Here is a 26,701-nt window from a genome sequence, read left to right as displayed (position 1 = left end):
CAAGGGGCTGCAATCATTGCTTAGTGAATTGGAAATACAGTGCGACAAACGCGGTAAAAGTAGTAGGGGCGTAAGGAGAAGAATTGCGCTAGGCAAAGAAGCTTTCACAAGGAGGAGGGAGTTGATGACGGGGACGTTGAGTAAGGATGTTAAGAAAAGACCGGTAAAAACTTTGATATGGAGCGTAGCTATGTACGGCGCGGAAACGTGGTCATTGAAGCAGGAGGATAGACGTAGTCTGGAGGCTATTGTAGATATGTGGGTTTGGAGAAGAATGGAGAAGGTGAAATGGACAGATTAGAAAACAAATGAGGAAGTAATTGGTATGGTGGGCGAAGAGAGGGGTTTGTTGGGAGCAATCCTATGGAGGCAGGAAAAGTGGATGGAGGGGGTATTGACCGGCAGCGGGATGTTGAAGACTGTGATAGAGGGTAGAATGTTTGGCAAACGAGGAAAGGGAAGGAACAGGATAGGGATGTTGGACGGGATGAAGGGAGGAAGAAAGTACTCAGAGATGAAGAGGGACCTGATGTAAAGTAGGATGTTGTGTTCTCCTAGGGGTCACAAATTATTTAATTAGTAATTATGTCCATCCAAAAACCTACCTTAACCGGTAGATTACCTAATAATAATAATAAATAACTATTTTTAGGCGAATTAACCTGTTTTAAATTGAGTCTTCCTCCACCATGCAAAAAATTTGCGCGTTATTTGATAGAATACCACTGAATATTTTCCCTTCCTCTTCCATATCCTCCCTAATCACTCGCCCTTCCCATCTGGGTGCTTGCACCACTGACCTTTTTGGTGGATCGCGGGGTAATTATGTCAACGTCTAAATCCACATGAATGTAGCAGAGGAGCCAACCAAACTAAGACTTCAAATTAGCCACCACCTAAGAAATCAGTTTGGTTTCATTGTTATTAATTTTTTATTTAAACGACTAATTTCAAATGGTCAACATGTTGAACACAGTAATTGATTCCATTCTTCCTTAGGCAAATAGGAATATTTTATTGGAAAATTTTTCATTCATAAATCTGATATTTTATGTTCGTAAAAATCAAATTTAAAGGCCTAATATGGTTATTTTCGGATCAAATGATAGGTACATATAATAAAGATCACAACTTGATGAAATCGCCGGAGGAATTTCTAAATATTTTAATCAAAATTCTTACTCCAGCTTCTCAGGATATAGAAAATAAATTCGGTTTCAAATGGTGGGCAACAAATCGCAGACTCGATTCCGTACGCACAGCAGCAAAAATTCCAACCCAAGGTAGGGAAAAGAATCACATCTATGTGTCATATTTGCGATATCTAAGCAAGTCGGAGAGGAAATTTACATTTCCACAAGGGAATTAATTCACCGTAAGCACACGAATCATGAAGATAAGGGTGTTCACGATCGCAAAGATATGTCGCGGTCGCCAGAGGTCCCCATGGACATCCATCGATAGTAGTAGTAGTATTATTTAGGGGAAGGAGGCGACCGACTGCTGAGGTCATTTGCGCCATTAGGGATGGACAGGAAGGATGAAGGGTAGAGAGAAACCCGGTGTCGACATTAGCCTACTCTTAACGAAAGGCTCCAAGGGGTCCTTGGAGCTTAACGTCCCATCCGACGGACGTCGTAATCACTCTAGTAAGTGCTCTCCACAAAGCACCTCAAGTAGGGATAGGGATACCACTGAAATATATATGCCACTTCCAGGATTCGAACCCGGGAACTCTGCTAGGGAAGCCTCTACGTTAACCACCGCGTCACCCCGATCCCCAACATCCATCGGCCCTGATCGTGAGAACAGGGCGTCCCCGGCTATTCATATTAATCCAATTTTCCTTTCTCTCATCCTTTCTGGGAATCCATAGATTGAAATGAAAAATCTATATCTTCGATTTTTAAACTCACAGTAACCAAAACAAAAGCATATCGACAACATTAATTTCTCTGATCAAGGTTTTGTACGGCGCGGAAACATTTGACGCTGAATCAAGAGGATGGGCATGGGTTGAAGGCTTCATGATGTGGGCGTGAAGAAGAGAGGGCAGTAAAAATGGACGCACGGGAAAACGTACGAACGTGTAACAGGCGTGACGCGGGAGGGGAGAGGCTTGTTGGAAGAGGGCACATGGAACGGTAACGGAGTGTCGATGAGTGTAAGAAGGGGGAGATGGCCTGTCGGACTGTATGGAAGACTTCGGACTTAAGGAAGAGTTTATCGCAGGGCAGGGCGTCACGTTCGGTGAGGCGACCAATGTTGCCTTACGAATAATTTAGTTTATTTTTTTATACCCTGCAAGCCACCACTAAGGTGTGTGGCAGGGGTTGAATACACACCAGAATAATTTTATCCGAACATGACCCTACCGCGGTCGAACAATGTTATTGTGATCCCCAATCGCTCGTGGAAAAAAATGACATCTTAAATCAATCAGTTCAACACAATCAATTTTATTGACATGATCTCATCTACCGTAATACGATGGGGTAATAATGCGTTTTCAACATCATTGCTAAAGAGACCTCCCTCCAATTTATAATTGATATTTAATCTGTAATTTGACATTCGCTCCGTGAGTGATTCCCTAGCCTATTTCCTCTAATATTTTGGATACGCTATTAAGTTTATCGTAACATTTGATCAATCTATCTCCTCTACACTGCTTGCGATCCAATTCGCCAATTAATCCAGCTTCGTGAGGATCCCATATACTTTCAGCACATTCTAAATGAGGCCTAACCAACGACAGATAACATTTCTCTTTGACCTTTTCATTTAATTTACCTAGTACTCTTCTAATAAATCCCAATTTTTTGTTAGCTTGTTCACATATTCCCCGTTTGTGTTTCACCCAGGAGAGATCGTGAGTGAGGCTAACGCCTAGGAATTTAATCGAGTCTACACATTCCATTTTGGTGTTCCCAATTCAGAAGGCGTTCGGGAGTGAATTGCTATTAAATGTATGACTACGCCCTATATAAATTTTAATTCTTATTGCCAAGTGTCGCACCAGCGTTGTTTGGCATTTATTAAGTTTATGTGCTGTTGTAGGTTGAGTTTCCTATGAAGAAATCACACCGAAATGGCAGCGGGCGGAGCGGGAAGGGTTGCGTGAAGGGGTGTCCGAAGGCGTAAAGGGTTTGTGTTTCAATGAAAAGGGATCATTACGGTTGATGTTGAAGGGTTGGTTGCCATTTAAGACACCTTGCATTAGCGGAAGTGAGGGCGATATTATCTAGAAGGTGGAATATAAGAAGCGCAAGAATTGGGCGCCAAAGGAATCGGGGCGAATGGCGAAGAGGTTAATATGCTCACCATGCAGTCGTATCAATAAGGAGAACAGTAAAACCCTCATGATTGGAAGAGAGAGGCTGACAGAGGCCAGATGTCACAATTAGAGGAACGACACTTGAACAATGAATGTTGAATGAATCCTTAACCAACTTTGGGAGTAAAATAAAATAATTTGGGATGCAAAAAGTTCGTGAAGAAAAGGCGCTCAACTTACAATACAAGGTTTGTAAAAAAAAGGATCTGTAGCAATATTTTCCTGGCATGCATTAGGTGAAGTGCTTAATTCAGACCGTCGGTTAAATGTACACAAGGTTATAGATCGTATTGTCACTGATAAGTTGCCAGCGTACACCATTATCACTGAAAATTTGGCGATGCGAAAGATCTGCGCTGAACTCGGCCTCCCGAAGGTGTTTGGACGGACGACCAAAAGAGCGGAGTCGATACTGTCTGCTTGCGAAGACTTTCCGTAAAGGCATCGCGACGATTCCCCAACCCCCTTTCAGTCCCGACCCGGCACAAGCAGACTTTTATTCCTATTCCCTATAAAAGTGAAATCCCTCCTCAAAGGACACCACCATGGGACCTTAAAACATCAAAGAAGCTTGAACGCTGATTCCGGAATTAGCCTACAAGGAAGATTAAGGCATAATAGGAAGAATAGAAGCAGACTTTGAAACATGGCGCCTAAGAGACTTCTGCAGAATAAACGGACACAGAAGAGGGACATGGAGAGAACTCTACGCAAAAGACAAGAACTGGATGGATTGGACACATCTACAGGCACAATGGATGGTCAGATACTTAATACGGGGTGCGTCAGAATTATTTTCTGCTTTTAACCACCCTTCGAATCAACAAAGTACGTATGCCGCCGTGCCCTGTAGATGGAGAAGATCCCGCAAGGGGGACCAGCGAACAGGAAGTAAAATTTGAGGAAGTAGGTAAAACAGAGAAGCTATCAGAGTGGGGGTAGGGAATGGACCGAAACTTCACAATAACATGAGGTCCGCAGTAAACAAACAGTAAAGTGGAAATACTGATGATGATGCATGGAATACGAGTCAATTTACAGTCATATGGGACTTTAAAGTAGTTAATGCCCAGCTGAGCAAGTCTTCAATGCGAGCATCAAAGATGTAATATTACCAGTGAAATAGTCTTAAAATATGATTAACTTGAATGGAGAAATTGGAGACAAACATTTCAATTAGGTAACCTCATTCCATTCCATAGCCTGGTAACTTACAATATTGAAAGGATAGGGATGTTTTAACGCCGGTCATAACCTTGTTCGGTGAACCTGAAGAACACATTTATTTTTGTTGGTTCGATTCTTTGGAATTTTATAAATATTATTGCTGACAAAAATTCTACATTCGCAGAGAAGATGACTAATATAAAGCTAGCGTATTATTATGCATAAGAGAATATTCCCTGCATCCATTTTCTAATTGAAAATGTAGTATTAACACGCGATTACTCCATTAAAATACAATATGCATGTATTTCAGATGCTCCGTATGTAGAGATGAGGATCGTTCAATCATATCCTTCAAAGTCCCAAAGCCTCGCTCGTTTAAAGGTATAGGGGCAATCATTTAATCACACTCTCATTTATTTATTCATTTCTCGATGGGATGCAGCAAGCGTCAGGCTGCCCTGTTTTTCGGGAAATTGATCAATTTCCCGAACGCAAGCAACTACACCACTGCCCGGCTTGTTGGTTCACCCACTCACCGACACGCGCCAGGTGCCGGTCCCCACTCAACGTCTGCCATCTTTCGGCTTTTCTAAGAAACACCACCGCCGTCCCGCCAATACCAACACAGCTGTCAAATACAATTCAGAGTAAAACCTTAAATTAAAGAACAAGTTGGCAAACATGGATAGTTAAAAAAATTTAAAATAAACCCAACCTGATGTTGCTATTAGTTCCTTGTACATATACAACATAAACAACCTATGGGCTCAACGGCGTTGTTTCATTTCCTTATATTTTCCTTCTACCATAAAATTATTTCAAATAATAAACAATATGGCAATGACGTGGTTCTTCATTTCGGTTGCATTTCATTTTAATACAAACTTAAGTAGGAGGGAGGTTTTAAAACTATTATTCAATCTTAAATCGGTCCTTATCTGTGAAAGAATAAAGAAAATAATCGTGTTTACGCCCGAACAAAGGGCTGTTATAATAATTTAACAGCTATGCCCGAGTGTATTTACTGTGAAAATAAAGGTTGTTCAACAACAGTATGCCAAGAGATGAAAACAGTAAATTCTTTTAATTACTATACCCCAAAAAGAAGAATCCAATAACAGTATACACCAATGGATGTTAATTTACAAACAAACATTAAAAGAATCCATGAAGTTATGAAAGATTAAAATGATTAATCCACCAATGTGTGCGTAGTCGGCATTTCATTTCTTAGTTAAAGTAATGTGTATTTCTTCAAGAATATTATCCTTTCACTAACTTCATTGTTCTGGTAATATGGAAACAAAATAACTATCATCCAAATTGTGTTCTCAGAGTTAGCCATCAGTAGAGGTATTTGTTGTGGACCATGGCATCTCCAGAAACATACAACCAAGGCAGAGGGATTAAATGCCAGTCTACGTGTAAACAGTACGTTAAGGAACCACTATTCATTTTAAAGCCAAGAGTTCAAATTGTCAAGACAAAATCAGGTTACTTATACCTAGACCATTAATTTAACATATGGCTAGCAATATTTGAATGGTTGTGTGTCAAAACTTAGCTACTGTGCAGACTTGAATCATATTATTTCATTTCATCATTAACATTTTTATTCATTCAATTACCTATGTATTTTTACTCCATGATTAGCATGCGTTGTTAAATTTTCGATTCCATAGATTGCATGATTTTGCGACAGGGTTGTAGGGAAGGATGTAAAATATAAAATGAAGGGAGAGGAATACGAAGGGAGGAGAAGTCCTCGGCATGAGAGGAGCGGGAGGATGGTGGTTTGGAAAAAATCCAAAGAAAAATATGATTGACCACAATAGATTGGCTCATTATCTTACCTATGTCCTTACGCTACGGTTTTGGAGTCAATATGTTTGGCTACAAAGTATGCTCACATTTGCACAACATAGCACATATATCACAAGAGAAACTGAAGATGCAGTCCTTATGCCAAAATATTCATCTATTTAACCAGTTCAAATCCTTTTCATCAACTACATTAATGCCTCTGGGAATCAAACTGAAGAAGGTGTAAATCAAATCATGCAATGCTCAAAAACTCTTCTGTGGCCAGACATAAGGAAGAAAGGGAAAGGAAAGAAATTCCGAGAGATAGAATACTACAGATTAGTCCAATTCAGAATTAATGGAAGTATTTATGAACTCATTGCCAACTACATTGGAGCCTCGAGTCATGAGCACAATTCGTACCAGAGTATTACTCATGATGTGAAACACTCTTTAAGGAAAACAATTTTTATTGTGTAAATTAATGTAAAATATGATGATGTGTTCCATGCCAAAATATAAATTAATTATGCACAAGGTTTATACCAAGAAAATTATACACACTGTTCTTGATCATGAATCATTCTCATCTCACCTTTCATCGTTCGATGAAGTGGCCTGGAATGAAAACTCGATTTGCAGAAAACAAATCACATTTAGCCTGCTCTTCTTGACTTTACACACCATTGAAAATTTGTGAAGTTTCTGCACGGTAGACAAGCAGCGGTTACGTTTTCATATTGCTTCTTGCAGTGGCACAAAATGGCAGAGTGAGAATGTCTCTCATCTGCTTACAGCCGGGCAATGCAGCCTCCTTCGGTCGTACATGGGTTGGCTTTGGTATCTTTTTCCAGAAGAGACCATCACGATTAAAAATTTTGAGCTTCTGAAGTTGCTGATTAAGTCCTCTGCTGCCTTTGTGCCGGAGCTAACTGCTTCCCCATGCCTCACAGTGCCGGGGTTCTTCTCTTATATTTCACCTATTACCCACCAAATCCCGAGGGAAACTTCTTAAGACTACTGATGATCTTGGCAGCTTCTTAATAAGGTCAGCAAATATCATTCTTGCCTTCTAACAGATCATATTCTTGCTAATAGTGTCGCATTGTACTTGCTTCTTGTTCATCCATATTGGAGGCCACCAACCAACATCGCTGAGGATACATAATCGTTGCATAGATATTCTTGTCACTCCCTTTGAAGCCCTTCGAGACATTTTTGCAAGGTTTATTAAATTTACACAAAAGATCACAAGCAATACTGAGATGGTTGCGGAACAAGTGCAACACATAGAAAATAGCAGCTGGTGCGCAATCAATCTGAGAAATTCCCCTCTCCTCAACATGCAAAACTTCATTTTTTAAGTGAGTTAGTTTTTTACAATATTTTTTGCTCATGCAAATTACCCATTATGTCAGGTTCTCTTTAAGCAAAGCTCAACTGTGCATAAATACAAATGGAAAGAGGATTGATTGGTATTTTATCGACATCCCCATGACATGATCGACATGATCACAAGCAATACTGAGATGGTTGCGGAACAAGTGCAACACACAGAAAATAGCAGCTGGTGCGCAATTAATCTGAGAAATTCCCCTCTCCTCAACATGCAAAACTTCATTTTTTAAGTGAGTTAGTTTTTTACAATATTTTTTGCTCATGCAAATTACCCATTATGTCAGGTTCTCTTTAAGCAAAGCTCAACTGTGCATAAATACAAATGGAAAGAGGATTGATTGGTATTTTATCGACATCCCCATGACACAAAAAATGCTCTTCAGTTATTCAAAGCGCTGTGAGAGCCAAAAATTTTTAAATCAAACTACAATGTGATGCATAAAAAGTACTCTTAAGTAATTGGACAGACATAAATTGAAAATTAATTCATCGTTTGGCAAACATTGATTACAAGTGTGATTCAGTAATACGTAAGAACATTAGAAGTAAGAACATTAAACTTAATGAAGATGTTCCACACTGAAATGAACTGAAAATAACATTTTGCAGACCATGTTTCATCAAGGACCAACCATAGAGTCAATCATTAAAACAGACAAACTTGATAATTGCGTTCATCACTCAAAACTATGACCTGTCTTAAATAAACCGTGGTGTGCCAATTTATAATTACTCAGCTCAATGTAATAATATAATTGAATTGCGATCTCCTCCATTATCACTCCAGTTAATCAACAGAAGGATCAGTGCTTAACAGATGTGAAACTAACTGCAGGGGACTAGGTGAGTCGAGATGAATCACATTTGCACTTCTTTTGAGGGCCCAGCGACAGTTTGCCTGCTCTTGACGTGATCTCTGAAGGGAATTCGAACAATGCTTCAAAAAAGGGCATTCAGTCGAATAGGGAGCCACGCCTAGACTGTGGCCGCTCACCCCTGACTGAAACCGCTCGTTGGGGTCACAAACAACACTGGATGCCCTGGGCCCTCATCAATGGATACGCTTTCCCGTATTTAATATTGCCAACAAAGGGAACTTGGAGCAATGAGATCTGCACAATTTACTATTTGAATTGGACTTCAAATATCATATTCATATCTTTATCATCTGTCACACAAGCATAATATCCTTGATTGTGTTGCAAGTATGATTGAATTGATTCCACAGATATTGACTAAAAATTAATGCATGCAAATAATGGACCAATCCAAAAATTCCACACCGTTATTCAGCAGACTTGGCTCAATTGGTTTGTCATCATTTGGGGAAGGGGATGACAAAAATTCCTCCAACCATGGGAAGACTAGAAATCATTCCCCAAGTGGAGAGAGCATTCCTGATGCCAAACCATGACCAAAGCGAAACACAAAACAGTTTAGACACCTTACAGTTATTTAGATTAAAATTTTCAAGATAAGATATTGCATTCTCAAGTGAGGTGAAGATAAATATGAATACTTTTAAGTGTGAATGCTCCCAAGGATAAAGAACATTCTTAAAGGAACAAATCATGGCTTGAAGCTCAAATACTTACGACTTACCCAATGACAACTAGATTGGATAACTAATTTTTCAGATGCAATGACAACTTTGTGAGAATAAAACAGAGAGAAGATTTGAATCATGAGAGATAATTGAATGAAACTGAAAATTACATCACATGTTAAAGAAAGATATGTGGCTAAAACTTTTTCCCAATGTTCTCCCCATCAAAAATACAAAAAACATCTGTTTTAGAAGGACACAAAAAAAGGAGATGACTGGTAGCAGGAATTGGGGAAGTGTGAAGCTCACAGAACTGCGAGCAATATTCACAGAGTAAACAAATTACTAATGACATGAGGTAAAACTCAAATCATAGGATACTAACAAGCATAATGTGTACACATTAGCAAGTGCGAGATTGCCCAAGTGAATTTATTGGAAATTCACATAATTATAGTCTTTAATATGGAACCATTCGTAAAAACAAGAGGATAATTAATTAACTTAATGGAGGGTAATTATATAGCACTGATATACATCCGCCCTGTAATAATTCCACAATGCAAACAAAAAATTGCACAAAACATTGGACTATAAAATGAAGAATACAAGCGAATTGAATCATTACTCGCCTGAAATCATATTATTCAATTTCAATGCAAAATATTTCCCAAAATACCGACCTAGTGATTAAAACAAGTGAGCCCTATTAACAACAGAATAAATCACTAAACGTGTTCCAAAACCGAAGGCTAATTGCGGGAAGTACCGCAGATAAATAAATTTGCAATGCTTAACTGATACACTCGGCGAGCAGAAATTCATTACTATTCTATTTAAAATGGATAACTCACCATTTACTTTTCCCAAATCCATCTCCAGCTTCGGAATTCTTTTTCGAACGGAAATGTACATTAGTAAGTACGAGTACTCCCCACAAACGTGCCTTTTTAACTGCATTCATTGCATATAAAGCTTGAATTGCAACCTGTGGTGGCAGCCCTCGAGGAATCCGGGATCAAGTTGCGATACCTATCACTCAATGGAAAAAATAACTGACGTACACATATAAACAAATGGCAGTAGTAATAGTGAAGTAAGTAGTAACTTGACAAGATATAGCAATTTCGGATGGCAGGTCGGTAATAACCGCTAACCTGCTCGAGGCCAACTCCTATTCCACGTCTTGTCATTGACTTTCCATTACGGCAATGCGATATTGCCAACGAAATGCCAAAAACTTGTCTCGCTGAATTACTGCGGTAATAGTCAGCCTTTATGGACGGGACGGTCCTTCAACGATGTTGAGGTTACGATAAATTCTCGTTCGGCGACCTTTTTCAAATTAGGTCAACTTTTACTTTCACTCGCAAAACCTTCTCAAATATCCGGTATAGGAGGGAAAAGTATTTACCCGCTTACTTTAATTCTCTTCGATCCTTCATCGCTTTCCAATGCGCGCAAAATGGAGGGAAGGAATATCGATATGTAATTTATGTAAATTACGCGGAGGAAGCACAGAATATTTTGAAGAAGCTCAAGGAAAATGATGATAAATTATGCATATGTCTCTGAAAATATTTATTTCTAATTAGTAGACCATTATAAAACCATAGAATGAACTGATTATTATTATAAGAAACGATTTGCGAACTACATGGCGGTCAAGTCGATACGGAATGAGTATGAAAAATATCGTTAGAACTATAAGTCAAGCGAAATGGTGTTTCAAAATATTTTTGCAGTATTTCCGTGCGCAGAGATGAAAATTTTTAGATAATACTCCAAGAATAATATTTATTTCAACCCAATAAGAAAATAATAATAAGCAAACTTGTGAAGCGATTGCTAAACTAAATTACATTAAAAAGAGTGGTACTGTAAATTGGCTAATAAGATCTTTCAAAATAAAATCTAAATTACAGAAAATTAAGAAATCGATACAGTTTCTCCTAGAAAATAAGAGACCCATCAATAAGAATTGTTTAAGGCCTATGGGTCTCGCGAAGGGAAGTTCTTCACGAAGTCAATTCGACGAATCTCACTCATTTTTCCCTGGAGAAGCGTGAAAGAGACTGATTTACAGACAAAGGAAATAATATTGAGGGAAATTCTGTTCCTAAATATTTTAACAAATCAAAAGTTAGGGTTTAACATTACATACTTTTCGTGAGGAGTAACTTAATGCAATCATTTATAAATTTTATCAACATTGTTAAGTGGCACGTGGATCATCAGTATAATATTTTGGCATGGAATTAAAGAAAGAAACATTTTACCGTAGTTCTGTATTTCACCATAAAGAGTAAGCAAATATTTAGCAGCTATTAGCTATTATGACGGAAACATGACTGAACGTTACCTTACCTTAAACTGGAGACAAATAAAATAAGGTTAGCATTCCTTGACATGAAACAAGACACACAATCACACCTTTAACAGCATCTTTTTTCTCGCACTGGGATACTCGATTAAATATCAAAAAGTTTAAACACAATTTTTGTCGTCAACGCACCATTTCATACTCGTACAAACGAAAACACATTGTTCAACTGTTCCTCACCTTAGTTCATCAAATATCCGTGCAGCATCGTATGATCTCTCTGTGTACAAATTAAATATTCACGTGTTTTTATACATTTATTCCTATATCTAGTGAAAGACTTTTTAATCATTTATTGCTTAATAGATTTGCAAAATACACGCAATACTTACATTATAACAGCTAGCATTCTGCTTGGGGCGAGGACCAACGGAGGTGACGTCACAATAAATATATAAATTACTCGCTAGAGTCCGCTAGTAGAGCGAGAAGCAGCGCGAGCTCCCCACTCGGTCCGCCGTCTCTGGGCTGTGAGTTTCGGAACGCTAGCAGAAGAATTTTTGAACTAGTGATACTATTTAGTGATACGTTTATAGGTCTAGGAAAAGTTACCAGAGTTCTTTCGAGATGAAGCTTTTATATCTTCTTGTGCTGTGTCTTCTACCAGTATTAACCAACGGATTGGGTAAGTGAAATTTCAGTATACTTGATTTTAGGGCACCGTAAATGCCTGCCATGGGATACCGGGCATGAGTCACGTAGGCTGTTTTAGCATCAATATAGTATATTTTATTGAATTCTGAATTAACTGGGTGTGATTCCATACATATTTACGGAGAGAAATGTTCAATCGGCGAGGATTAACGTGCTCAGTTGTGCCTCTCCGGCTAAATCTTACGTTAAGAACGTTGTTACTTCCTTAACCTTGGACTTCGCTCGCGTGGATGGATATTCCCTTTACTAATTATGCCGCTTAGCGCAGAATTTTTTTATTCTTCCCATTGTATGTAATTTTTAATATCGCCGAATTCTTTTCAGTACTCATTACGAATTTGTTGATTGTGCAAACGATTAGTTAATATTTAGTTTATATGTAGTGCAACAGTTATATGGTCATTTTTGCCACAACTTTCTCCACATTCCCCATCTTCGTTTGAACGTATAGCATTGCAATAATGTATTGGTATAATCCTAAATGTTTATTATGTGTATGTTGAAATGTTTTGTCATATGTACGCCTACCCCACAATATGTCCGTGTGCTCTAGATTTGTCTTACCACGTTTTTTATTTAATCTCTACCTTTCAATAATCTCATGAAAACGCGTTTTTGGTAGCTTTTTTGCATTTGTGCTTTAATAATTTCACACGCTTTCTATCAACTTCCTATTTTTTTCGATATCCCTTCCCAAATATTCATTTTCTTAATGTGAAGTTTTTAAACCATCGGAAGAAGCCATTTGCGATGCTTTTAATGTCCTGGTGTTGATTGAAATAAAAAAATGTAGCAAGTATTATCGGTAAATATTTACTTCAATTTGCTCCAGGCATTGGAATTTGCCGTGATCTTGCAAACATCTCTTGTCTGGCGAATGAACTATGGGTTTATCTCTTGATCGAGGGCAATTAGGGTTAGCTAGTCTTAATATTATCGGACTTATTTCCGTCTTCTGCCTTTGTAATAGGCAGAGATTTGTCCAAATTAACCCCAATTCAGGAATTTAAAAGGTTAACGATATTGCCAGCCGATTATTTTTTCCAGAATTGAACGACCGGCAACCGCATACTTTTATCAATGCATCTGTGTGTGTCAATATGGTGTGGCATAGCCACTTCAAAGCTCGTCTAAATTTCACATGTCATCTCATCACAATCCTAAGTTTATTAGTATACAATGGGAGACTGTGATGGTCACATACTTCGCAAATCTCTTATCTGTAGTAGCGATGCAATGTGTTTGCGGAAATGTTGGTATGCTAGAGCTGATTTTAGAGGCTAATTGGGCGAATTTTACGTGGGTTGGGTATGATTTGAAACGCCACTGAAAATCATTATTGGCGTGTCGAAATTCCATCCAGAATTACATTGTTAATTGTATTGTTTCACTGCGTTTTAAAAGTTTTCACACTTCCATTGCCTGAACGCAACTTCTTCGTTAGCCGGCTGTCGTGAGACTTCCGCGGGTCCGAGGATTGATCCGAGTCGGGGGCGGGGTACATAGCTGCGTTGCATTTGAATTCCCGCTGCAAGTCACATGGTGCTCACCGTCGTCTTAGGTCTCGTGCGGAACTGCACTCACGAACGATGTTCATTTGGCATTGAATAAGTGCGGTACTTGGTATGATTACGGCTTTTTACCTACGAATATTTTTTCGGCAGTAATATTGCTGGTCCGCCGGTACCTACGAAAAGAAACCAGTGTTCTTTGGAGTATATATATATATATATATATATATATATATATATATATATATATATATATATATATATATATGTATATATATATATATATGGTGTTTCCGTAATCTGGGATTGTATACTGTCAACATCAAACACACTTGTGCAGATTTTATAATATTCAATTTGCGTCGAAAAATATTGGGGATAAAAATATGCATTTTTTCTGATTTACGATATCACTTCGCCTATCGTTTTGATTCGTTGATGTTCTGTACCAGTCCAGGAAGCGCATTCTTCTATTTTGTTTTCACCTCACGAGTGATATTTAGTCGTATATATCTGAATTTTAAGTTCGTGATAATGCGTGGCTCATTCACAATACAGGCGTAGATTCACCGTTCGAAATCCGCCATTAATGAGTGGATTTCCACAATGAATTAAAGCCACTCTCGCTTTTTCGTGCGCGAGGAATCGTAGTAGCGAGGTTTAATCGCTTCTTTCTCTTTCTAAATGCATACCGGAAAAGCGCAAAGCGGGGCATGGTACGGATTTTGATGGAGCATTAGGGCGTCTCTTTTGGTCCAGCGTTTTCAACCAATGCAGTCATGTACTTCCCTCGTTGGGATAGGGTGCTTGCGTCTGCTTAATTTGGGTTATGATGCGTGGTGTGGAACGGCTCCGAGATGGATGAGGTTGTTTGCAGGGCCGATAATAATCCAGAACACGACTTCACCCGTGGCGGCGTGTGTGACCCAGTCACCTTTTTGGCCGTGACGTGTGACAATGGCACCGGTAGGATGTGTGTGTGTGTGTGTCATCAAATGGAGAAGCCATCGAGACAGCACCCTAACGAAATATACAAACGTATAGCGTATACGCCGCCTAATTCCGGACTTTAATTTTGAACCATTCGAATCCCTGGCCTCTAGCATGCAAGACGGTTCCATTCCTTTACGGAACACTACAAGAGTGTGGGGACCTCCGAAGGAACGGACGCGCCCTTCTCTTATTTTCACGCGGTTAGAAATATTACAATTCTCATGAGCGTTGAATGAATATGTCTTCCAAATTTTTCCAATTTTTTTCCTGCAATCGAAAACGACGGACACCGATCAGTGATCAAATTCGCGGTTTGCCGACCTCCGGAACGGGTTATATCCCAGGCGCACACTGAAATTCCGCCGTTATTGGAGAAGAATTCTCCGTGAAATTTATAAATGCCCTACTAATCAGTTAGTGTGTCCATTTTTCGTATTTATTCATGTAGGAAAAGGATGGAATTTCACCTGGGCAACTAAATAACTGTGGCAACCGGTCCGGTGGCCGGTTGGTTGCCGACGCCGGGGACTATCGGGTCAAAACAACGAATGGATGACGCGAATTTTGCGGGTCGTTAATTCATCGCGAGTCAGTAAGTAGCGTGATTCGCTCTCAATTATATTTTGTTTGAATTCATCGATATCGTAGAATGCACTGAAGAAACTTCAGTAGGCAACTTGGAAGGTTGGTGTGATAGGAAGAGCTCTGGTCCGAGGACTTAAAGCCCACATGTGACCCGTGAAATTCACTCATGTTCGAGCAGGGTGCACATCATATAAAGAGGGCTTGCAGTTCCTTGTTCAATGTGCCGACAAATCGGCTCCTGGAAAACTGTCCGGCTGGAATCAGTTACCTGAGGGATCAACCAGGGTCGTGCCGTGCCCGGTAGCCCACCGATCTACCCACCCGGCTGCAACACCGCGATGCATGGAATACAATAGCACACTGTTTCTTTGGCGTAGCTGTCGCTTCCTTCCCATTTCTTGGTGCTGTCCAACAACCCTTGGAAGCCTTCAAATGGCATTTGCCGTGTCGTTTCGAGGGAAGAGAATGCCTGCCTGAAGTAGGCACTGCCTCCGCCCGCGCGACATGCGATTCTGGTAGATCTGATCGCCCTCGCGGCAGTGCTAAATCGTCACACCCCCGAAAGTCAGAAAATGGGCGTAGTTTATCTCAATGCGGTCCAGCCGGAGCCGTGCAGACCCTGGCCCTTTTCGTGGAATAGGGTTTTCGGCGAATTGCGAGACGTTTAGAAGAGTTCAGTGTGTGGTCTGGAGCATATTTCCCGCGGGGCTAGCCTGAGTTCTTTGGAATCCTTGGAAGTGTTTCCTGAGTCTTTAAGCGATTAACTTTACGTTCCGACATTCTTTTCTATTGTGAAATTCTTATGAGGTGTCATTTCAGTGTTATCGAATTTTTGGAAAGGAAAAGCAATTGGTATTCAGCAAATTACCATGGGGTGCTTGCGTTATTTTTTTTATTTTTCAACTTCGTGCAACTAAAATTTTTCATGTAGTTCTGCAATAGATAAAATGTTACAGATTAGTACTCTGTCATTGTCTGAACATAACCAGGTTCTTTGAAGGAAATGCGGGAATTATTACTTACATGGGAGGAGTTACAAATGCATCGCGTTAATATCTTTTATTATTACAAATACTATGTACTCAGATGAGATGCTGTGGGCCTCGCCCCGAGGCGGATTGAACAACGTATCTAACCTAAGTGAAAACTTAGGAATTATTAGAAGAGTATTGGGGAAATGTGAAGGCAAGGTAAATGAATGTGATATTTAATGTATGCGATATTTCGCTAGCTAGATCTCATTTAGAAAATGCTGCAAGTAAAATAGGATTCTCATGAAGTTAGATTGATTGCCGAATTACATCGATTTTATGATTAACTCAGTAGCGTAACCAAAAGATTAGAGGAGCTGGGCTGAGAATCACTCAATGGAGCGAAGGTGAAATCACAGATTTTGAAGCTCTTGCATGAATTGGAAGGAGGTCTCTTTAGCGGTGATGTTGAAAATGTATTATTAACCCCATTGCACTACGGTAGGAGAGATCATGTCAGTAAAATTCGATAGATTAAGTGTAGAACAGATAGATTTAAGATGTCATTTTTTACCACGAATGATAAGGCATCAGAAGGACGTTTCCCGACTGCGGTATGGGGAAAATATTGTTTTTTCATCCTTAGTAACCTATTACGTTGTGAAAAAGAAATACTTAGTTTTTCCACACAAACTTTATTTTTACGACCGGGTTTCGACGAGGATCGTCATCATCAGGTGATCACCTGATGATGACGTTCCTCGTCGAAACCCGGTCGTAAAAATAAAAGATTCTGTGGAAAAACTAAGTAATTCTTATTCATTATGAATCGTTTCCACAAAGTGACGGCGGATACTATACAGACTATTACGTTGTCTTTTTGCCATCTGGCTGTATTCAGTCTCCTTCCTCCTCTCGCATGGATGGTGAAGTGTATCTTACTTACATAATGTTGTGTATGTACCTATTGTAAACATGATTTACATTATTTGCATTAGTATGTAACCAACTGCAGATGGCAGCATTTCCTTCAGCCGGCGATAGAAAATAAATCGTTGAATTTGACGTCAAAGGCCTTCGACGTGAGAGACAAGAGAAGCGAACGTTACGTTAGCCAGGAATGACTTTTCAAGAGGTCGACACAAGTTTTTTGACTGGCCAGTTAACGAGTCTGTCGCTTTGAATGTCGTCAACTTAGCGACGAAATTATTCGCTCTCCTATGATCCTGGTTTGCTAATTTACCCCGCAAATTTATTTTTTCGCGCGTTGTACAACCAATGTTGTCCATAAATTAACCGCAATTGATTGCGGATCGCCGTTGTATCGTGTGCGATCCCACCTCGAAAACCAAAAGTCACCCCACTACGTTTCTGACAGCGAAGTGGTTTTTTATCTTCTTCCGAATTTCTATGTTTGTTTGTTTTTCCGAGAGTGGAATATACTTGACAGTGGTAACGTCCAGGTGCATCACGAGGAAATGGCCGCATTTGCGTTCCAATCGGATTTCGGTGTGGTTAAAGTTGCGTAATCGCAAATTAACGTCCAAGTTATCTTACATGAATGTAGTCGTTTTATGCGATTAATAAGTCACGTTGTAAACTAGTGTAACTTAAGTGAAACTTACTGTAGGTAGCGGTGAATGCGTTTCAACCTGATGTACAAGTCCAATGAAATTAGTGTTCATATTTACGTACTCAGAGAGTCACAATTGAATTATCCATGAATTTCGCAATTGTCCTTAATTTCGGTCAAAAATGGACGCCTTGTATACGAGTTGACAAACACAGGAATCGAGAGGGCGGACCGACATCCTCTTCCGCCACTCGGGTGGAAGCACCTCGATGAAAGGCGATGCTATTCTGGACCATGGAAGAAAGTTCCCAGCCGTCACCCGGCGAGGTGCTTCGAAGGAAGTCGCCTCATCAGTGGGGGGGGGAGTATCCCTTATCTGTCGAAGGACCTTGGAGTGAGGGTTGACTTGCATCTCTTGCTGACACGCGTTTCAGCCAATGCAATCATCCCGGCGCAACCGCGGGGGTTGCCATTTTGGCATTTTTTCATTTGTTCGCAGTAGTTGCATCTGCGTCAAACCCCGCGAGCCGTCTCGATGGTCTAAGGCGGGGGGTGCTAGATCAGTAGTCGCACATGCTTGAGATTTATCTATGTATAAATCTGAATATATATATATATATATTTTTTTTTTTTTTTTTTTTTTTAAGGTAATCTACCGGTTAAGGTAGGTTTTTCGATGGACACAACTACCAAACAAATATTTTGTGGCTACTAACAAAACACAACCCTAAATTCTACTCTACACCAGGTCCCTCTTCATCTCTGAGTACTTTCTTCCGCCCTTCATCCCGTCCAACATCCCTATCCTGTTCCTTCCCTTTCCTCTTTTGCCCAACATTCTACCCTCTATCACAGTCTTCAACATCCCACTGCCGGTCAACACCCCCTTCATCCACTTTTCCTGCCTCCATAGGATTGCTCCCAACAAACCCCTCTCTTCGCCCACCATACCAAGTACTTCCTCATTTGTTTTCTTCTCTGTCCATTTCACCTTCTCCATTCTTCTCCACACCCACATTTCAAAAGCCTCCAGTCTACGTCTATCCTCCTGCTTCAATGACCACGTTTCCGCGCCGTACATAGCTACGCTCCATATCAAAGTTTTTACGAGTCTTTTCTTAACATCCTTACTCAAAGTCCCCGTCATCAACTCCCTCCTCCTCGTGAAAGCCTCTTTGCCTAGCGCAATTCTTCTCCTTACGTCCCTACTACTTTGACCGTGTTGGTCCAAAACACTACCGAGATACGTAAACTGTTCTACCTGCTCTAGTTTTTGCCCTCCTATTTTAATGTTAAGCTTGCCCTTTTTCTTTCTAGAAAATCGCATAACCTTTGTTTTATTAATGTTGATTCTCATCCCATACCTGTCGCACTGAATTTCCAATTCACTCAGCAATGCTTGCAGCCCCTTGGCTGACTGACAAACTAAAGCTTGGTCATCAGCAAACCTAACTGATTTTACGAATTCCCCGCCCACTTTCATTCCTACCTCTAGTTCTTCCCATGCCTCTTTGATCATTTCCTCTGCATACAGGTTGAACAGCAACGGTGATAATGGGCAACCCTGCCTTACACCCCTTCCTAACACTGCCCATCCTGTCTCCCCGTTTCCCACCCGCACCTGAGCAGTCTGAGACATGTACAGGTTGCGGATTAGCCTCCTTTCCCTCCAATCTATTCCTATTTTCTGCAGAATACTCATTAGTTTTTCCCAATTCACTCTATCAAACGCTTTTTCGAAATCTACGAAACAGGCAAATACCTCCTGGTTGTGTTCTATATTCCTCTCGATTAATAATCTCATTACTGCAATGGCATCACGCGTACCTCTCCCCTTCCTAAACCCAAACTGATCATCCCCTAAGTAATCATTTGCCCTACTCTCTATCCTTTTGTTTATGATCCTGAGAACAACTTTAGCTGCGTGGGATATCAAACTAATTGTCCTATAGTCCTCACATGACGTGGCCTTTACCTTTTTCGGAATCGGAACTAAAACTGCTCTCACAAAGTCTTCCGGCCAGATTCCCTCCTCATAAATGCTACGGATCAGCCCATATAGCCTCTTCCTCCCACATTTCCCTAAGCATTTTAACAGTTCCACGGGAATGTTATCTACCCCCACGGCCTTTTTTAGTTTCATCTCCCTTAATGCCCTTTCTATCTCATTGTCTAGTATGCCTGGACCTAAGCTGTCTTCCTCTACGTCATTTTCTTTTTCAATGTCTAACTTTGTAGGTCTGAGTTCTTTACTATACAGTTCTTCTATATACTCCTTCCATCTCTCTTGGATCTTTCCTGCGTCAACTATTACCTTACCCGCCTTATCGCTAACTGTTAGCATAGCTCTTCCTTTCTTACTTCCCGATAACGATTTAACTTTGCTGTACAGCGCACCGATTTCACCCTTCCTCTGGAGACTTTCCATATCCTCGCACTGCGTCTTCCACCATGCGTCTTTTGCCTTATTTGTTGCCCGCCTCAATTTATTGTTCAATTCTTTGTACTTCATTTTGCCTAATTCTGTATTTATATTCTTCCATTTTCGCCGCTCATCCATCTTTGTAATCATCTCATCCGTGATCCATGGTTTCCTAGTCCTTTTAGCGTAAACGGTTCCAATAGTGTCTTTTGCGGCTTTAGACAACCCTTTTTTGATCATTTCCCATTTTTCTTCGATAGTAATAAGCCCTTTACCATCCTCCATGATTTTCTCTACCGCCTGTTTGTATTCCTTCCTTTTCAACCCATTTAATGCTTCTACATTCCATTTTCTAACTCGCCGCCCCTGCCTTATCTTTTTGAAACGTACGCTACATTTCATAACAACTAAATTGTGGTCTGAGTCCGCATCCGCTCCCGGAAAGCTGTGGGAATTTATCACACTATTCCTAAACCTGTGTCTAACCAGGATATAATCTAGCTGATATCTTCCTGAGTCACCTGGCATTTTCCATGTATACCTGCGTCTTTTGTGGTGTCTAAACCAAGTGTTGGTGATGACTAACCCCTGTCTCCTGCAGAACTCAACTGCTCTCTCCCCGCGGTCATTCCTCGTGCCCAAACCGTAGTCGCCCACCTCATCACCATCTCTTCCTTCGCCTACCGTCGCATTCCAATCCCCCATCACTATCAAATGTTTCCCTGCAGGAACACACGCGATCATGTCCTCTAACTGATCGTATATCTTATCGACCTCTTCTTCCTTATGGTTGCTCGGTGGCATGTATACCTGAATAATAACTAAGTTCGTCGGTTCTGCTTTTATCTCCACTAGTAGTATTCTATCCGTTACCTGCTCTATGTTGACTACGCTTCTTCCTACCTCTTCATTTAATACTATGGCAACCCCTCGTTGGCTCTCGTCCCCACCGCTGTATATTATTCTATACTTATCACTCCAGTAATCCCCGCTATCTTTCCATCTCACCTCGCATAGACCTAAAATATCTATATTTCCCCTTTCCATCTCTCGCTTAACATTCTCCAATTTCCCTGTCCTCATCATTGTCCTAACATTCCACGTTCCTATTCTAACTAATTTTGTCTTCTCCTGCGTCTTCTGTCCTGCTGCTGCTGGTTTTCCCTTGCAAGGGTTTCGTGGGATGACGACCGCGGAAGCCTTGCCTCCCCCGCTGCCGGGCACGACACACGGCCGATTGGGCCGAGCCCCGTGGTTGCCAGGACTCAAAATATCTCTATTGTCCATCATATTTTTCTAGGGAATGATAATTGAGGTGGTTTCCCGTTGCCTTCCTCAATAGTGTTTTTAACGTGACACCATCACTTACTGGCCGCCCCACTGGGGTCAGACGCCATTGCAGCCGCCTCACTGAGGAACAGACGCTGCGTGGACTACCTTTCGTCTGGCTCCTAACCTTCGACCTATCTGGCATGGGTGACCCTACCAGGAGCAATAATTATTACTCCCGCCAGCACAGCTCTAGGGGTCATCGGAACGCACAAGCCCTTCCACCACGTCAAGGTTGTAGTCCGGGGAGGGATATATATATATATATATATATATATATATATATATATATATATATATATATATATATATTCAGAGCATCCGCCCGGCAAGTGGAAAGATCCGGTGTTCGAGTCCCGGTTGAGGAAATATTTTTACTCTAGTGATCCGTTCGATTCCGCCTTCCCCACCTCTATTGTGTTCGTCCTTTATATGTGTTCCTATCCCTTTTCCTTATATCTGTTTCTGTATATATGAGTATTTATTCGCCGTTTGGCGGGATTTCGTGTTTGAATGTGTATTTGGCCAATGTGGCTCATCTCTTTCTTCTGGCTATGCGTGCCACGAAACGCACTGTTCCTTTCCTGTATGATGCTGTATGAATTCTAACCCACTGTCCTTTCCTTTCCTTGTGTATTGTCTATTTCTCCTTTGGTGGGTGAAACAGCCCCCTGACGCCATCTCTTGGCTGAAAGAATCGGGGCGCTTGGCGACATATTAGACCCACGGATCTCAGGGTAAATTGACTATCCTCGATAGCTCAAGTGGTTAAGAGCATCCGCCCGGCAAGTGGAAAGATCCGGTGTTCGAGTCCCGGTTGAGGAAATATTTTTACTCTAGTGATCCGTTCGATTCCGCCTTCCCCACCTCTATTGTGTTCGTCCTTTATATGTGTTCCTATCCCTTTTCCTTATATCTGTTTCTGTATATATGAGTATTTATTCGCCGTTTGGCGGGATTTCGTGTTTGAATGTGTATATATATATATATATATATATATATATATATATATATATATATATATATATATATATATATATATAGTTGCATTTATACCTGAACATATGTGCAATTCCTCACCTAAATGAATATCTTACTATGCAATAATGAATTTGTTTATGTAAAGCTTATAATTTTGCGTTTTTGTTGCGATTCGTGCGACGGAAGGGCGACTCTGCTTCTAAATCTTGTTAGTGGACGGTATCTGCCCCTCATTAATTTATCTCGGCCCACCAATCCGCCAAGAGACTGCTGGACCATGATTTTCAAGCCCTAACCCCTGAATGGCGGCACAGTGCTCCCTCTGTATTTGCACGAGATTCCTCTGCCCTCAAGGTGCACAGGTCATGCTGGGAGCTTAGATTCAGGTTCCCATGTCCCCACCCTCCATGCTAATAATTCGTTGGAACCACTTTCTTCGATATATATTTAGCAGTGATGTTGAAAATGTATTATTATTCCCATCGTACTACGGTAGGAGAGGTCATATCAATGAAATTTGGGAGATTAAGTGTAGAACTGATAGATTTTAGATGTCATTTTTTACACGAACGATATGGGATCAGAATAAAATTTCCCGATCGCGTTAGGGTCTGGCGTGTATTCACCCCCTGCCACACACTCTAGCGGTTGATTTTGAGGTTAATGAAATGTATAAAATAAATACTTAACCGCCAGCTTTTCACCATGTAAATATGTTTCCAAAATTCTCCCGTGGCGGGGTCAATGACCCTTGCTTGTTGTAGGGCATTAATCGAAAGAAGGTGGTTGGTCAGTGGTGGTCAGGGGGGAGCCATTCCAACGAAGTGTCTTTGCTGCGTGCCGCCGTGAGCAAGTGTTTGTCGCGCTCTGGATCCTCACCTCCCTCCCACATCCGCCGGAAACCACGCCCCCTTCGTCTGTCACACCGCAACGGGGGGAGGGAGGGGTCCTTCATGTTATCTCTTCCTTCATGTACCCGAACTATTTATGCACGACTCTCTATAGGCATCTGAAATGTAAACAAAGTTATTGAATTCGATTCGTGGCCGAATTCGCTAATTTTGATGCCGTCGGGAGTCCGTTAAAAATTCAAATGGCTTGAGGAAAAACTCTTTGTGTCCAGGGTCCGTGGCAAAGAAGGCGCCTCTCCTCCCCCCAGGTCAGGCAGGCGCCACCGGGGCTCCTGTCACGCCAATTCACGGCGAAACTCGGATCATGAGGCCCGACGCCGTTGTCAAATCTCTTCCGATTGTCCTCAGATTTAGATGAGGAAAACGGTGCTCACGGGGCGATGCGAGAGCATTGCGGATGTTTACAATCTATACTTATCGAAATAATCTCGCTCCTTATGGGCAGAAATACTATGCGCGCCCAAACACTTGACGTGAAAAAAGTCAGCTCCAAAATGTTCGTTGTTCGATATCTGTCGTATAGTGTGGGCTAAAACGGATGTAGAATGTGGCGGGAGGGAATGTTTGCTACCGGAAGTACGACATGCCCTTAAACGTTACCAAGCACGGTCTTTCTCATTTCCAATGGTTCCGAAGGAATTACGACATGGAAAAAACAAAATTTGCACTTTTACACAGATTTATTTGTAACTTACAACGCGTGTGAGTTCATCGAACCATCTTCAGGTACAAGACAAGATTTAAATTGTGATAAATAATCTTGTCTTGTACCTGAAGAAGGTTCGATGAACTGAAACGCGTTGTACGTTACCAATGAATCTGTGTAGAAGTGCAATTTTTGTTTTTCCCATAATGACGAACTTCCAGTACATCTCGCCTGAATCTGTTGGATGGATTCGGAATTATGATAACTGTTATACTTATTGACTGTAGCTATTTCAGGCAGCTGCTTCTAAAAATGTCTTGTTAAATTTCCGTGACTTTCGGGTCTATTCCCGACTGAAATCCTTCGCTATTCCCCGCCCGCATGTGTACTCGGAATAATTTCCAATTCTCATTTCCCCTCCGTCGCCCCTCCTTCCCCCACCGCCGAAAACTTGCCAGCTGGAAATCGTCTCTCGTAAAACATTCCACGGACCGGTTTCATTGCTCGAATAGCCAGTTGCTATCCTTGAGATCTACTTAATGCCATATCGTGAAATTAATCATGTTTTCGAAGTTTGTGAATGAAAAGTAAATTCATAGTAGTAGTTTTAGGGGTTTGTAGGGTGCGTCGACAGCTATGGTCATTTTGCACCCTCAAAATGACCATAGCTGTCGACGCACCCTACAAACCCCTAAAACTACTACTATGAATTTACTTTTCATTCACAAACTTCGAAAACATGATTAATTTCACGATATGGCATTAATGCATAGCGATTTGGACCCACGTGTAAATTTATATTTTAAATGGTTCGTTAGAAGTTATATCGAGAGCATCGTGGTGGGGGCGAACAGGAGACCCCTTGCGCGACCCCGCGAGGGTTCTTTGTTTTCTTCACCCGTGGATTAGCATGCGTTGTGTGTGTGTGTGTGTGTTCTGCTGTTCAATTGTCCACCCTCAAAGGAGAAAACGAACGACGAACTTCGTTTGCCGAATATTTCCATAGACTGCATGAAGCAATTTCCTCTCGCCAAATCGTGTCAGCGGCCATGCCTTCCCACCCCCGGCTACAAAGAGCGCGTCGGGGCGAACAATGGACACATGACCACTATCTAAAATATATCTGGACGAGTTATTCGCCGGCGAGAATTTATGGATTACAAATTTCGGTGAAGTTGATTCTGTTTTATGGGGATATTACTAGATGAAATATTTGTGAATATGTCGGCAGTGTCAGTACATGGCGTCATCGTGGCTCGAAATGATTTGTGCCATTTTTCAAGCGCACGATTGCCGAATTAGATCGCGTGAAGCTTATAGGAGCGAGATTTGTAGAACGTCGTCGTGATGACCTGAGTATCGTATCAAAATTATCGGAGGAGTTATGTTGGGAATCCCTCACGGAGTGAAGGCTAAATTACAGATTTAATCTCTTCTGTAAGTTGGAAGGACGTCTCTTAAGCGATAATCTTTAAAATTTATAATTAGCCCCATCGTACTACGGAAGTAGACATCATGTCGATTAAATTATAGAGATTAAGTGTAGGACAGATAGGTTTAAGATGCTATATTTTACCCGCGAGCGATAACTGATCAGATTAATGTCGTCCAACGGCTCTTGTGGGGAGGGGAAGTGTTTCGGATCAAGGATAGTCGGGCGTTAAATCACCCCCTGCCACACACCCTGGCGGTGGCTAGCAGGATACTATGTAATAATAAGTTCCAACTGTGAGACAATGCAGAAAATTAATACGATGAAATGCCTTACGTCAGTTTATTTAGCACATTTTTTAATTAGCATTTTAAATCTTGATGGCTGAATTTCATTCTTTCGACTTGCGTGTTTGAATTCGTCAGATAAATTGTTATCGCACACACTACTCGCTCGTATTGGATAAGCTCTTATCTATGTCTCCCATCGTTACGTTGCGTACGGACTGGGCTATCGAGACTTTAGGTATCGATATCATCTTTGGGCGCTCCGCACGTGACCCGAGTTCTGCGAGATATTTGGCGGAATTAGAGGATGAACCAAAAATCGCTGATTCAGATGGGGAGGGATGCAAGAGAATTCATGTAATATTAGTTATCTGTCGCGTTAATTCGGCGATTCCCGTCTAAAGCCCGATAAGCTGCCTTGGTATGATGATGTGCTGATAAAATTGCGACATTTTTCACGATTCTCATTGACCATGGGGACCGGGATGGTGCGGTGGCTTAAGTACTGGCTTCCCACGGAGAGAGGACCGGGGTTCGAATCCTGGAGACGGCAGATCTCTTTCAGTGTTATCCCGATCCCTACTTGAAGTGCGGAGAGCACTTTGAGTGAGTGCGCCGTCAGTCGGATGGGACGCTAAACCGCTGACCCCTTTGTGCCTTTCTTCATTAAGAGTAGGCTAAGGCCGACGCCGGGTTTTTCTCCACCTTTCATTCTCTCCCATCCATTCCTAATGACGCAAATGACCTCAGCTGTAGGTCGCCTCCCCTA

General features: G+C 41.2%; 1 protein-coding gene across 1 annotated transcript in view; it reads left to right on the top strand.

Moving 5' to 3' along the window:
* The first annotated feature begins 12,099 nt into the window (after positions 1-12,099).
* Positions 12,100-26,701, top strand: part of LOC139696809 (protein cueball-like) — a 64,492-nt gene continuing 49,890 nt past the window's right edge. The window contains exon 1 of the mRNA XM_071595673.1: positions 12,100-12,262. Within this exon, the coding sequence (XP_071451774.1) occupies positions 12,205-12,262 (58 nt within the window). The 5' untranslated portion in view covers positions 12,100-12,204. The remainder of the gene's footprint in view (positions 12,263-26,701) is intronic.

The sequence above is a fragment of the Hetaerina americana genome, unplaced genomic scaffold (genome assembly GCF_022747635.1).
Source record: "Hetaerina americana unplaced genomic scaffold, ioHetAmer1.1.p SCAF_7, whole genome shotgun sequence".
Lineage (NCBI taxonomy): Eukaryota > Metazoa > Arthropoda > Insecta > Odonata > Calopterygidae > Hetaerina > Hetaerina americana.
This window is presented reverse-complemented; position numbering and strand designations above follow the sequence as displayed.